The following is a 15915-nucleotide window of genomic DNA, read 5'->3' on the forward strand; positions in this document are numbered from 1 at the left end:
ACCGCCAGCAATCCATATCAACAAATCTTTCTCGCTGCTCAAAACGGCGCACTCTTGCCCATTGATCTATGGCTCGCTTTGATTCGCTGGCGGTGCGCGTGTGATCCAACAATTCTCGTATCGACCGCTGTAGCTGGCGCGCTGCCAAGTGAGCCACCGTCGCTCCCCGCCCCTCCCCGTATGCCCCGCCCACCAGGCCTCTCGTGCCGTAGCGGGGCGGCGCGCACACGGCCTCTGGGGCGCGAGTGGGAAGCGTGTCGCCTACGACACCGTCTCGCCGAGTGTGTGTGTGTGTGTGCCTGTGTGTCGTGGGACGGCCCGTGGCGGTGAGAGTAGAAGCTCTATAGCGCCGGAACGCAGCTCGTCATGGATACATGTGCTCCGCGCTGTTTGACAAGAAATGCGGTCAACCGAACCAGATACATCGGCATATTTACCACGGTAAGTAGGAAACACATGCTAAATTTCGATGTCAGCTTTTGGGATATGCATGCCCCAAACAAATTTATAAATTTTCGGCAATTGTCTTTGGCGCTCCGGAGTATAGCATCTTAATCCGGTGCTGCGTTGAGCTGCACTAATCTCGTCTTGGTCTCCGGCCTCTGGGTCAAGGCCTACGCCGGTTATATAACTCGCATTTCTCTTGTTTGAACTGTGAGCGTGCCCAGGCACGTGGCCTGATGGGGAAAGCCTTGTGCTGCCGCGTTGTATAACAGGCTGCGTTTGCTCTGTAACCGAGTGGTTTGACCTATCGTGATGATCGGAAGGATAGAACACACCTATGATCCCTATGGATCCCAGATCGAAATCGAGCGAGTTAGCGATCTGAGGAAGTTAACTATAAGTTAGTTAACTTAAGTTAACTTAAGCTAGTTAACTATAATCGTAAGTTATAATCGTAACCTCTTCTGTCAGTATCTGTCAATGTCAAACCGTCAATTCTGAGCTGCTGATCGGTTGGTTCATGGTTGGCCGTTCCGATCTTTTGTGAGAAACATTATATTAGCATGTAATGGGATTTATGCTTGTAATAAGCTAATGTATAATGTGCGATACCTGTTTACAAACGATGAATGCCGATAACGGTAACCGTACTTCTAGCTCTTCGTTTATTCGAGAAGCTTTCGGAAGCTATACTGCTTCCTTCGTCAGCTCGTTAAAAAAAACTAAAATACAGTGAGACACATATACACGTACATACACTATCGAGTCGTTTCGCTTCGAAATTCGAACACATAAATGGGTCATACCTATATGTGTTCGAATTTCGAAGCGAAACGACTCGATAGTGTATATATATGTGTCTCACTGTATTTTAGTTTTTTTTTAAGGAGCTGACGAAGGAAGCAGTATAGCTTCCGAAAGCTTCTCGAATAAACGAAGAGCTGGAAGTACGGTTATCGTTATCAGCATTCAACTATGTCCCAGCTAAACAACAACATCTTCAAACTTACAAACGATGAACTTCCCCGAAAGTAAAGGAGGTTGGCAATGCGGCATTGTGTTTGAGTTATTTTATCCCATATGTAATTATCTAAGACATAGGGTAGACCCGGGAGGTATGGGTCCGTTTTGTGAACATGCAATTTTCTTCCAGTGGGCAGTGGCTAGACGTGGTTTTTCACTGTACTGTACGTGAAATTGCCTTTCGCCTGCAACGTGTGCCTGATATTAGGCATCTGGGATCAACGATTTTGTCTCGAGATAACTTTCAATAAATCATGTGCTTTTTCGATCCATCAAAGTACACCGGGAGGTATGGGCCATGGCCCGGGAGGTACCATGGGTGCCATGTTTCATATTCTTTTCTCGACATTGAGAATAATACTCGTAGCTGGTATCCAGGCACGTACCCAGGATTTCGCCCAGGAGGGGGCCACCTGCTTTCGAAGGGGCCCCCCACAGTGTATAGGGCCCCCCAGGTTCCCCGGGGGCCCCCGGGAGTCATGAAGAACCTTTCGATGGTGGGGGGGGGGGGGGGGCATAGTGGGTCCGGTCTCTCCTGCAGACGTAGGTGAGAAAACGCCACGTGTGTGGGAAAACGCAATTCAGTTCTTTACAACCTTATGTAGCATTTGGTTGTGATTTCTCGCGTTCAACTTCATCAAAGTCAATTAAAACGGTCTCTATAACGGTCTAAGCCTTGAGAAAATGTGGAAAATTGGAAAGTAAAAATATCTTTGCTTGAGGAGTGTGCATTAAACGCACGGCATTTTATGAGCGAGCGCCTCAATTACTGAACATCCTCCAATGCCGGATATGTAGGTATATAATATAATAGTGGGGAATAGATGTCTCGTTATCGGAATTCTACTATCTGGCAACTAGCCCTATGTAGGTAAACGCGGCTATTATATGTTTCACTGGGAATCGAGCGCAATTGTACTTTTAGCCAGAAAATAAATGCTTGGGTAATTCTGGGACACTCTGTATTAATTGGAGGAATAGGACTTAGGGGGAAATGCTATTGCAAATCGACCCACATCCCTGTGTTAGCCAATGACGCCTTTGGGGCCAAGGTTGGGGGGTATTCAGTTAAGCCTTTTTGTTTTTCTGTGATATCTCCGGCACCGTGAAAGATATTGGCTCCTTCAGATGAGTGCCTACTCCAGTCATTACTTATATCCAGTAGCCAGTAGCCACTCAGATGATTTGGGATCAATCAGGTGATAAGCGTACTTTCAGACGACCAGGGGCCCCCAGTCGACCAGGGGTTCCCAGGCGACCAGGTCCTCCAGATGACTAGGGGCCCCACTGCCCCAGGCGACCAGGGCCCTCCAGGCGACCTAGGGCCAATGCGATCAGGTCCCCAAAGCGATCAGGGGCCCCCATGCGACCAGGGGCCCCCAGGCGACCAGGGGCCCTCTAGGTGACCAGCGGCCCTCAGGCGATCAGGGGCCCCCAGGCGACCAGGGGATCCCAGGCTTCCAGGGGCCCAAGGCGACCAGGGTCCCCCAGGCGACTAGGGGCGACCGGGGGCCCCAGGCAACTAGGGGCCCCATGCGACCAGGCCCCCCCGGCTACCAGGGGCCCCCTGGGCGACTAGGTACCCCCAGGCGATCAGGGGCCTCAATATCATGCAACCAGAGGCCCCCATGCGACTAGGGCCCCCTAGGCGACTAGGGGCCACAGACTATCAGGGGCCCATACGACCGGGCTCCCGGCTATCAGGGCCCCCTAGGCAACTAGAGGCCCCCAGTCGATTAGGGGCATCATGCGACCAGAGGCCCCCATGCGACCAGGGCCCCCTAGGCGACTAGGGGCCACAGGCTATCAGGGGCCCCCATGAGACCAGGCCCCCGGCTACCAGAGGCCCCCTAGGCGACCAGGGGCCCAGGAAACTGGGGGCCCTTGGGTGACTGCAGGAGCCCCTCGGGTACCCAGGGCACATAAATGAAACTTTAATATCAATTTTTCTTCCGAGTAAAAGACGTTTTATCCAGTGTTTAAAAAATATCCTGGGGCCTGAGGGCCCCCCCCCCTTGGGTACGTCACTGCTGGTATCTACCTTACCTTGATCTCTCTTAGAGCCCAGGAACCGCATAAGCGGCTAACAGCTTGCTTCATGGAGGTCACTTGGGCCCATATGTATTTTGGCAAACTCAATCATGCACCATGGAATAAGATCAATAATATTTTTCTTTTTGAATGAAATTTGAAGTTAAATTTTCGAACTTGCGCGACAAAAATAAAACTTATTGACGGGGACATTCAATGAAAGCATCTTTTATTTATTTAGGATCACCGGGGGTGGGTGGCCCGCCGCCCGAACCTCCCGGCTATGACGCCATGATGTGCGTAGCATCTCAGCTTACCTACCTATAATCTTGCAAGAAAACTTCATATTGTCTATCCAGTCTTAATTTGCATGCTTTAAACTTTATGTTAGCGATGGTCTGACATCATTAAACGAGCCTGGGTCAAATTCATCACGAATTTTATGTATATAGGTACCGTATTTTACTCGAAAAGGGCAAAAACGCTTTATCACCGCTCATTGCCAAAGAAGATTGAGGAAGGTTTTGAAAATCACGTGGGATGTAGGATGTATAACGGAATGGCCGCTACCAGTTTACGCCGTCAAATGTGTAAAATACGCAACACTTCTTCAAAACTGCGATGGCCCATTCCTCCAGGGGGCCCATATCCTCCCGGGTCTCCCCTACCTACATAGGGTCTTTCATAATGAATGTTACTTTTGAACATTTAGTTAGGAGCTCTTAATTTATCACTTCCGCGTGAATTTTATATGCGTATTGTTGCAAATTGATTAGGGTTTTGTCCAAAAAAAAAAAAAAAATAGAAAATTCACAACGCCAATTTTCCTTCACGGAAAAGCAGAGTATGTCGACACCACTAAAACGCATTACGGATTACGGTCGACAGACAAGTCTTCATCCATTGGCTCTCCCCTGGGTCAACACTGAACGGGGTGGCTTACCTCAGGCTGCTCAAGGAATGCTTCTGCCTCAGGTCAGGGACAAGGTTCAAAGAGACGGCCTGTGGTTCCAGCAGGATGGTGCCACAGTGCACACCATGGCAGCTGTTGCGCCAGTGGCTGATCGAGAATTTCGAAGAGCGCGTTATCAGCCGCCTCACCGAGCGACCATGGCCACCACTGAGTCCTGACCTCTCCCCGCTGAACTACTGGCTTTGGGGAGTCGCATTGGCAGATCTGAGACAAAACCCTCCTGCAGCCATCCTCTGCGAACCACAGTGGAGAGGTTTACTGGAAGCCTGGACCCAGACGTTGTGAGGCGCGGGGTGCAACACCTTCGTCAGAGGGCCGAAACGTGTGCCGTAATTAAGGGCGATACAGTGGAAAATTCCTGAGGAGCATTAAAATGAAAGTTGTGTGTGCCAAAACGCTAATGTGTTTCTGTTTCATGTGATGGTACATATTACATGAGGAACATATATGTCCTGAGAAATAGCTCGTTCAAAAGTAACATTCATTATGAAAGACCCTGTATGTACATTGAGCGTCAGGAGTGACCGTGCCCGAGTTCACATAGGATGTAGAATGCAGGAAATCCGTTCACCAAAGTTGTTCTGCGGCATTGGGGTATTTGTGTTAGGTGCATTTATTTACTTTTAGATGTCTTCAATGTAGAATCAGCAACAATAACTGGTATACTATAATAAGAGGTAATAATTATTTAAATCATGGCTTTACCTACTATTAAATGATATATTTACGACGCGTTATTATTATGTAGCCTACACATTATTATGATATTAGGTATTGTTATTACGCTTTATTATTACGCCTTTCGCTTTATTAGGATATATTATACGCTTTACTATTACACGATATTACCCTGAATATCGTGCTATTTCTCTCCAAATAAATTTGTCTTATGTTAAACGCTATCTACACATGATCATATCATCTAGGTACATATGTACATATGACCTACCGCTGTCTTAGACAATATTATTGTGTACATGTGTAGTTTCAACACCTTTAGTTAATGATCTTGATCTTAATGTTGAAAAATAAATAGTTAAGATTTTAGTTATTCATCAAATGTCTCATTTTCCTGATTTAGCATTTATGCTTCACTGCTAAATAATGGCACCGTTTCTATAGACCATTAACAAATTATTTAGCGGTTGCTACAACTTGGAAACTATTCAAACGGCAAATAGTGCACATCATCTCATCATGGTTACCCTTCATCAAACGTAGACGGTAGAGTATATTGAAAATTGTGAAAATGTCTTAGATGCGGGACAATATACGTAATGCGTTATATAATCGCGAAATTTGATCGCTGAACTACCCGTTCGGTTTGTGATCTCGCATGATCTGTCGCTAAACATTGATAAAAAATTAATTATCGTTAGTGTGCTATGGTAAAAAAGTAAAAACTAAAACGTTCGTAAATGCACAAATCTTTTCGACGTCTCGCCGAGAGATACCCAAACAGCTGTTGCGTCCGTCTCTGTGCGTTGTATCTCACCATTCCGTCTCTGTCTCCGTCCTCAGGTGGCCGCCACCGTCTCCGTGTCTCTGCTGTCATGGACGGTGGCGACCGGCACCAGTGACCAGGAGCGCCCCGACGCCCACCCCCTGGAGGAGGCGGCGCGGGAGGGTGAGGACTTTATTTTATTGGCGAAATAATAATCCATATTTAGTTATGTGTCGGTCGGAAAATGTATTGGTATAATTGGCGAACAAAGTTAAAACTGGCGAAACAATGAAAATGTTATAATCAGTGCTCTAATTTACACATCAACCGAGGCCCGAAACATATTGCAACGCTGGGCTTTACGAACAAATATACTATAAAGCTGCGGCAGGGGAGGGGCAACCAGGGGTAGTGTCTTTTTATAGATGGGTAGTGTCTTAGCAATAGTTCAATGTGCAATACAAATTACAATGGTCTTATCCCGCACCGAAGCCATGAGTGTCTTCCGGCCTTACCTACAATTGACCCACGCATGCACTGATCGAATATTGCCGAGTAACGAGTAATATGTATGGGAGTAACTAATGTGCTAGACGGCTACTGGTACTTAAGTATAATGGTGTACACTTCTTGAATATTAAATTAGATTACGAAGCGATTAAAATATGCTTACACGATTCACGAATGTGACTATAAGATAAGCTCGTTTCACCAAATGCGTTTTCATTTATCGGTAGTCGGTACGTTTCACCATATGGTTGATGTACAAGTACCTTTGTAGTGCAAGATGTCAATTTTAGCTAATGTATGGAAATATCTATTTTCAGAACAGCGAATCATCGGAATTATTGCTCTGGTAGTAAACATCGGATGGCTTGTGGTCGCCATCTTACTTGTTACGGCCGTTAAAAAGGTGAGTACCTATAGTGAGTACCTGACACCTGTACACATTGTCTGGAAATGCATGTCGTCATACCAAACAGTAACGTTAGGCCTAATAATGTTGGTCATAGATTTTGAAGTTCCATGCAGCAAACCATTTCACGTTTGTGCCGGGACACTCAAGACGTCGTCTTGTGAAACTTAAACATTTCCACCTGTCCGGGGATATGTGTATGTCATAGTGTTATACCTACATGACAGATATAGGTGTATATATATATATATATATATATATATATATATATATATATATATATATATATATATATATATATATATATATATATATATATATATATATATATATAGACACTGATTATTGAATGTGACAGCAGCTTCATTGTTGATTATCTTCCTTGATACACCTTCGATGTGTCGAACTAGCCGTTTGTTTTCGGGTGAGAATCTGCTTAGAATGGAAGCGAAACTCATAATTTTAAAGATTGTCGGTATCAAACACTTCATGGTTTTCTGTATTTTACATATGTCGACGTTTCACTTCCAAAAACACTTCCATCCTCGACAAATGCTCAGACGTTCGACGGCTACACATCCTGGAAGCCGTTTACATTCGTGATCGGGACCCGCTCAGGCGCTCATTAACCGACAAGTTAATGCAAGGGGCACATTGGCCCTCTATGAGGGAGCACCACTAGGCGCCAGGTGATTTAGTGGTTCATATAACAGGGCTGTCATTTGCGAGGTGACGTGTTAGAAGTTCGTGTTCAATGTAAGCACGTTATGTTTTTGTTTTTTGTTTTTCGGCTTAGGAATTTTGTCTCCTTTCTTCTTGCGCGATATTCGCATTGGCCTGGGGATTTACTGTAATTTGCTGCCTGTATCTAACTGATATGATGATTAAGTGTACCATGACCGGTGTTACTTGATTGCCTATAATTGTAATGTCATGCAACGTATTTAGTCTTGATAATGTCATTAGATATGACGAAACGTCGACATATGTAAAATACAGAAAACCATGAAGTGTATGATACCGACAATCTTTACAATTATGAGTTTCGCTTCCATTCTAAGCAGATTCTCACCCGAAAACAGGCGCGTAACCACCACTGGGGACACTGGGGACCGGTCCCCAGTAACTTTTGGGTTACTGGGGACCGTCCCCAGTAAAACCGACGACCTCCTCAGTTTGCTTAAATAGCCAAATATTGTCTCTAACTCGACGTGAAGAGTAATATGTAGTCAACGGAAGACAAAACCATGGATGTTTTGTTTAGCCCTCGCCCGGGTGGCCCTTTCAGCCAACTTCGCCATGGGGGAGGGGGCTTTTTGGCCACACTGTAGATTATCTCGGAAAGCAAGCAAATTAGAAAGCGCAGTAAAAAGCAGCAGATAGCTCGCTGCAGTATGTTTCAGAATTACACTTATTTTTGATCAGGTCATCGCTGAGGTCACTGGAGGTCACCAAAGGTAAAATTTTCACGAACTTTTGTTCCCAATTTTGACAACTTTTCACAAATCGGCGCATAAGTCGGGAACCAAAAGAGCTTCAATGCGGCGGGGAAGCGCATTCGATAGCTCTTTCAAAGGCCTTCCTGACCAGTGTCCTCAGATTTGACCTAAGGTCATAAGGTCAACGGTTTAGCCTCCAGGTTGGTGTTTTTGCGGAATAGGTTTTTGTATCATAACTTTTGACTCCAAACTTGTATGACGCTGATTTTACGGCATCGCGTTTGTCTTGTTGAGACGCGTCGAATAAATTATAAGTCTGGAAAAATTGACCTCTGGTCATGGTCACGGAAAAGGTCATGTTGCATGTCATTCGGCTGGTATTGTTGAGCTGAACACATTCATCGTGTTTTCGGCGCTCTATAAGCATATTTCTACTTAAAGTTAGGGTAAAAACTCATGGAGATGTTTCATGACCTGAGATGACCTCAAGGGCATACAAGGGGTCACAGTTGCAATTTACCGGTTCAGTGTGCCATTTTTACCTGTGCCACGGTGTTTCAATGTGTTTTCGGCCAAAAGAAGATCATTTCAATTTTCTCCCATTGACTTATGGGAGAAAATTGAAAAATTGGAAAATGGAGTTCGCAAAATTGACCTGACATTACGTCACCGATGTGAAGACTTAAGAGATATGCGAATTGTTCACACTGATTTCCTCATGCAAAAGCTAGAGTTTCAAACTCCTGGGATGTTTACTATAGGAATGACAGTCACGTAGTTTTTTTTTAGAGGAATGGTTACTTTACTTGACCTGGTGACCTGACCTCAGGTGACCTGAGGTCAAAATCTTCACACATGATGTGAAATGGAGGTATCATAAGCCATTCCAAGTTTCGCGGCGGTGCGCGCGGCGGTTTCCCTTATTCGCGCAAAAAAAAAAGAAATGGCAGGTGTGGCCAAAAACGCCCCCCCCCCCTCCCATTCGGGCGAAGGCTGATCCTGAAATATAAAAATTTGGTCTTCGCAGCCCACCATGTGGTCCCCAGTGACTTCGGACTCGTGGTTACGCGCCTGCCCGAAAACAAACGGCTAGTTCGACACATCGAAGGTGTATCAAGGAAGATAATCAACAATGAAGGTGCTGTCACATTCAATAATCAGTGTCTATTGAACAATCTGCTTCCAAAATACACACACGCACACACACACACACATATATATATATATATATATATATATATATATATATATATATATATATATGCAAGTTTTGTTAAACACAACAGCATAATGGGCACTTATCTTCTTCTTATTAAGACTTTCGAGGCGGCGAATGCACTGTCGAGGTTCGGGTTCGTGAGAATGTAAAATATTACCAAAAGATGTCATAAATACAAAATATCATAGCTATATTGTTGTTCGACGTTTCGATCTATCAGAGATCATTTTCAAGAAAATTACAGTCACACGTGACGATCTCGTGACCAACACATCCATCCTAGCACACTGTCAGGATCGTAGACGGCTCGTCACACTTGAAACAGTGTACATTCGCGACAAAAAGCCAATCATCAACATTCAGACAAAGCAGAACACATCTCTATCACTGTACGACAAAGTACTCGCGGCGGGTTGACTGATTTATCTGTCATATGCGCGTACGTATCTCGCTATGGTGTTTTTGATGTGACCTTCCTTCGCGGAGGATGAACGAATGTGTTTAGGGTTATAGCTCATGTACGAAAACAAAAGTGTGTTATTTTGTTTTGAATGCTGTGACTCATCGACTGAATAGTTTTAGTATCATATCCGTAATATCTGTTCCAAAAATGTAATTGAACCCATTTATCTCAAAGTATGACTTCTAAAACTGTGTGACTGTAATTTTCTTGAAAATGATCTCTGATAGATCGAAACGTCGAACAACAATATAGCTATGATATTTTGTATTTATGACATCTTTTGGTAATATTTTACATTCTCACGAACCCGAACCTCGACAGTGCATTCGCCGCCTCGAAAGTCTTAATAAGAAGAAGATAAGTGCCCATTATGCTGTTATGTTTAACAAAACTTGCATAAAAGAGAACCTGCTTCCGAACTATTCGAATCTACGATTACACGATCGAGCAGTACAGCAGGAGGACTTTGTCTATAAGTTTAGACAGAGCTTGACGGGTGAACAGCTTAAAGCCAAAGAAGATCTTATTAATGACCTTGAGGTAAAGATCGAGGAAGAGAAGAAAAGATATGACACGTTCGTAATAAGCCAGGACTTACGAAAGAAGACAGATGAACTTTTGGACAACATCTTGATTGAATATGAACAAGTAGTGAAAACACGCATCCTTAAGAAGCTATCTCATCTCTACAAAGGCCCTATCGCTCTACCTGGTAACCCTGCGGGCTTCATCAATCTTTCCAGCGTCCAACTGACTTCTGATCAAGAAAAGTTCCTGAACCTAGGGTTGAATTGCCATTTTTACCCAAAGTTTGACCCCCACAAGAAGAAGACTGAAATAGCTCTACTCTTCGATGACCTCTGCAAACTGCATGATAAAGGTCAGATCACTCTTAAACCAGAAATTCAACCTCAACTCCAAGCCGAAGCGGCCAAGAGACGGATTAAGCCACAACACAGTGTTCTGACTCCAAATCTAAGAAAAGCCGCACAAGAGCTGCGCTATAATGATGACATTGTGATTAGACGTGCTGATAAGAGTTCGATCTTTGTGATTCTCGATAAGGAGGACTACTACAGCAAAGTGCGCTCTGTGCTACAAGACACTGCTAAGTTTAAGCGCATCACTAGAGACACTACCGCCGCGCTAAAGACACGGGTTAACAAACTGGTCGATGCTGCCAACGCTGTGGTTGATGGGGTTCACTTGCAAAAAGTCACAGGTGAGTGTAGCCCCGGTTACTTGTATGGGAATGTAAAGACGCACAAGCCAGGCCAGCCTATTCGCCCTATCATATCCCAGATCCCGACTCCCACTTACCAGATAGCTAAACAGCTGAATGCGATTATCTCGCCGTATATTCCGTCTGAGCACTCTGTTCAATCGACCGATGAATTCGTCGACATTCTTAGGTCCCAGAAACCAAAAGGTTCTCTAGCCTCTCTAGATGTGGAGAGTCTGTTCACTAATGTACCTGTTCAGCAGACTATTGAGATCATTCTTGAGTATGTCTACAATCATGAGACCCTTCCACCACCGAGACTACCCAAACGCATCCTGGAGCAGTTGCTGCTATCGTGCACAACGGAGGCGCCGTTCAGGTGCCCTGAAGGCAAACTCTATGTACAGGTGGACGGGGTCGCAATGGGATCCCCACTAGGCGTTCTGTTTGCCCAAGCCTACATGTCCTATGTCGAAAGGAAAGTGCTGCTCTGTGATGATGTCAAACCGTTCATGTACTATCGTTATGTAGATGACATTTTTGTTGACGTCGAAAATGCTGAAAAGTTAGACCTGCTGCGCATGAAACTAGGCCAAGAATCAGTTTTAAATTTCACAGTTGACCATAGCGTAGGACAGAAGCTGCCATTTTTGGACGTCATGATTGATTGCAGCAGTGGTGAATTCGTCACAGATGTGTATCGGAAGCCAACTGACCTCGGCAGGTGCATGAATGGGGAGGGTGACGTCACTGACTCGTACAAATCAGGTGTCATAAGGGCGTACATTAGACGGGCCATGAAACACTGCTCGACTTGGGATCTACTTCACACTGAACTTGAGAGGGTTCGTAAGATCCTAGTAGATAATGGGTACAGCAATTCCATGTTTGACGACGCTGTAAAAAACATGCTTGAGAACCATGTGACAAACAAGGAGCCAAAGACAAAGAAAGACGAGCTAAAAGTGTACTACCGCAGCACGATGTCTCCAACATGGAAGACGGATGAGCAGGTGATCCGCGGTATTGTTCGCCGTAACTGCCAACCTACGGATGGGCAACAGCGACTGGTAGTTCAGGTCTACTACACTAGCCCCAAGACATCCTCACTGGTGATGCAAAACAATCCCACACGCAGCACGGCAACACTCAAGCAGACCAATGTAGTATACCAGTTTAAATGTACAGCCGGGGACTGCGCGACCCGCGAAGTATACTACATTGGTCACACCACAACGTCTCTGAGCAGACGTCTCACAATGCACCTGCAGGACGGAGCCCCCAAGAAACACTACACAGAACATCACAACACCGCACTCACACGTGACGATCTCGTGACCAACACATCCATCCTAGCACACTGTCAGGATCGTAGACGGCTCGTCACACTTGAAACAGTGTACATTCGCGACAAAAAGCCAATCATCAACATTCAGACAAAGCAGAACACATCTCTATCACTGTACGACAAAGTACTCGCGGCGGGTTGACTGATTTATCTGTCATATGCGCGTACGTATCTCGCTATGGTGTTTTTGATGTGACCTTCCTTCGCGGAGGATGAACGAATGTGTTTAGGGTTATAGCTCATGTACGAAAACAAAAGTGTGTTATTTTGTTTTGAATGCTGTGACTCATCGACTGAATAGTTTTAGTATCATATCCGTAATATCTGTTCCAAAAATGTAATTGAACCCATTTATCTCAAAGTATGACTTCTAAAACTGTGTGACTGTAATTTTCTTGAAAATGATCTCTGATAGATCGAAACGTCGAACAACAATATAGCTATGATATTTTGTATTTATGACATCTTTTGGTAATATTTTACATTCTCACGAACCCGAACCTCGACAGTGCATTCGCCGCCTCGAAAGTCTTAATAAGAAGAAGATAAGTGCCCATTATGCTGTTGTGTTTAACAAAACTTGCATAAAAGAGAACCTGCTTCCGAACTATTCGAATATATATATATATATATATATATATATATATATATATATATATATATATATATATATATATATATATATATATATATATATATATATATATATGTATATATATATATATACACATAAAAGCGACAATATTTTAGTCCGGGAATTTCTTTAGGGATAGGCTGACAAACAAATTTACCTTCTATCTAATCAATTGGGTCCAACCCTATCACTGAGAGCTGACTGTACTCCCATCCCCCTTCCGCAGGGGTGGCTCGGTCTGACGCCCCCCCCCCGTCTGACGGCCCCCCCTCCCCCGTCTGACTGCCCCTCCTCCCTCTGACTGCCCCTCCCCCTGCCGCAGCGGTGGCCCGGTCTGGCTGTCCCCTCTCCCTCCCCCCTCTGACTGCCCCTCCCCCTGCCGCAGCGGTGGCCCGGTCTGGCGGTGCCGTTTCTGGTCTGGACGGCTCTGTACGGGCCGTTCTGTTTGGCCGTCGTTGTGGTCTCCCTGCGGCGGATCGTGCTGCTCTCCGGCGCCGGCGTGGGACAGAGCCTGCTGACCCCGCTGATCGGCTCGGTGGTCATGTGCCTCCTGGCACCGGCCGCCTACTCAGTGCTGGCGGTGATTGTCGCCGCGGGACGGAGACAGATGATGGAGAACGCAGAGACAAGAACGCCATCGAAGACTTGAGCTCAGAAACTTTGTCGCTTGTGAATAAGCTATTTTTGTCTGCGTCATAGCTTAACCCTATTCCTGGCGGGCTCCGCCGGGACAAGAAACTGGCGGGGGGGGGGCCGATTCGGCCCCCCCCCTGAGATCTCGAGAACGAAGCAAGATAGCGACAAACGGTAAACGGCATCGGATACGCACGGTCAAGATCTACAATTTTTACAAAGGTCATTTTCAGGTCAGGTCAAAGATGACGTCACAGGGGTCGAAAAAGTCAAAATGGCGGCGCTAAATATGGAGAGAGTTTTTCTCGAATAACTTTCGAATTAGTCAAGATAGGAACAAACTAAGGGCATCATCGTGATCCTCTCGTCAATCCGCATCGAATGATATATATGTTGACCTCGAAAGGTCAAGGTCAAAGGTTTACCTCAGGTCACGTGACCTCGAGGTCATCATGTATATCATTCGATGCGTCTTGACGAGCTGAACACAATGAGACCATCCACGCGTCTGTATCTTGTTCCTGTACGGAGTTATTGGCCAAAAACCTTTGGTGACCTTTGATGACGTCACATGACCTCACAGCTGCCCAACAGCAAAACAGACCTCAAGGTAGTGAAGGTTGATCGTATATGAAGTCATGTATGGTATATGGGGCCATTCCGACCCGTTTTAGTGGTAAAAACAGGGAGTTGATTTTTCCCCCATTGACTTATAATGGGGAGGTCGCGAAACTGACCTGACCTTAGGTCACCGATATCAAAATTCCGAGATATACAAATTGCACATACTGGTACCCTAACTAAAGCCTGAAGAGAAGAAATTGATCGGTCAAAAACTCTAGCTCTGGCGTGATTGCAAACTTTTTGAGGTAGGGTCACCAAACCGCCTCTGGTGACCTGACCTGAGGTCAGATCAACTCAAAATTTTCAGACATGTTGCGTAGAAGCCTTTTAGGAAAAGTCAGAAAATTTGAGCTTCCTAGCTCAACGCGTTTGGGAGAAATAACCAAAAAACCTCAGGGGGGGGCTCCTGAGGCCCCCCCCCGCCAGGAATAGGGTTAAGAGCATCTCGAATTTAGTGTCATGGAAAGCGTGGATCTATGCTCCAGTCGATTTATTATCATGCCTGTCATCTAATTATACATATCTTTAATAGGTATGTAGGAGTTCCATACATCCGCTAGCATAGTCAGAATATGACATTAGCCCCCCTCAGATATTATACGCTGCCGCGTAATGTGTTGACATGGATGAGATAATACGCGTCGAGTAGTAGGTACACATCAAGCACCTATCCACAAGTTCATTCATGGAAGGTGCTAATGTGACCATGGCCAGGCTTGGGAACCGCGCGGTTTAAACGCCGACTGAAATAAACGAGATATTGTTAAGACACTTTTATCGTATATCAGATTATGTTATCAGATTATCTCCAAAGCGAGTAACTTGTATAAGAGCTCATCTGTGCAAATGAGGGTCAAGCTACAATAGCAGCTTCCCTCTCCAAGTTACTTGGACCGCCAGCTCGGATGGGGAAATACGGCCCGTGGAAGAGGATGATCTCAAAAGACCGGGTGCGCCGCAGCGGCCGAGTCCGTCCCGTTGGGAAAGACGTGCCGCAATGGTGAGCGGACAGGCTGCCCAGGTGCTCAAACGGTCACCACTCGTCTCCGGGTGGAATACCGACCTCCTAGCCTTGCCTACCTCTAATGGCACTGCCTACACTGTCCACTGAGATAAAATTTACTCTAGGCTCTCGGAATTCTCTGAAACTCGGAAACTCCCACTTAATAACTCTTCGAAACTCCCTCAAATGTCGGTAAGCCTAGCGTAGTGAAGACCAAGAGTTTTCCGGTGGAGCTGCCAATTCGGCTGCGCGTCCGGGGAGTGTGTCGTACCTAGAGTTTACCTGGAGTTTACCGAGTATAACGCGCGGAGTGTCAGCTAGCCCTCACCAGCTGCCGCGATCCATGATCGGTTGACTGACATTCGTCGTTATGTTATGGAACGGAATTGGAAAAGTATGATCATGAATGAAATCTGAATGAGGATGATATAGATTCCGCGAGGATAAAAAAGACGGATGCGAGCCCAGACGGCTGCCTCCTCTAGAGGCCCCAAGACCT

The 15915-nt window shown here is 45.5% G+C and overlaps 1 protein-coding gene across 1 annotated transcript; it reads left to right on the forward strand.

The window, feature by feature from the left end:
- The first annotated feature begins 88 nt into the window (after positions 1 to 88).
- On the forward strand, positions 89 to 15180 carry LOC122378133. Its single transcript, XM_043358853.1, has 5 exons — positions 89 to 441; positions 5993 to 6098; positions 6743 to 6828; positions 13542 to 13854; positions 14846 to 15180. Exons 1-4 carry the CDS (start codon positions 367 to 369, stop codon positions 13803 to 13805), a joined length of 531 nt encoding a protein of 176 aa, XP_043214788.1. The 5' UTR covers positions 89 to 366; the 3' UTR covers positions 13806 to 13854; positions 14846 to 15180.
- The last annotated feature ends 735 nt before the right edge of the window (positions 15181 to 15915 follow it).

Source organism: Amphibalanus amphitrite, unplaced genomic scaffold, assembly GCF_019059575.1.
Source record: "Amphibalanus amphitrite isolate SeventyFive unplaced genomic scaffold, NRLGWU_Aamphi_draft 000055F_arrow, whole genome shotgun sequence".
Classification (NCBI taxonomy): Eukaryota; Metazoa; Arthropoda; class Thecostraca; order Balanomorpha; family Balanidae; genus Amphibalanus; species Amphibalanus amphitrite.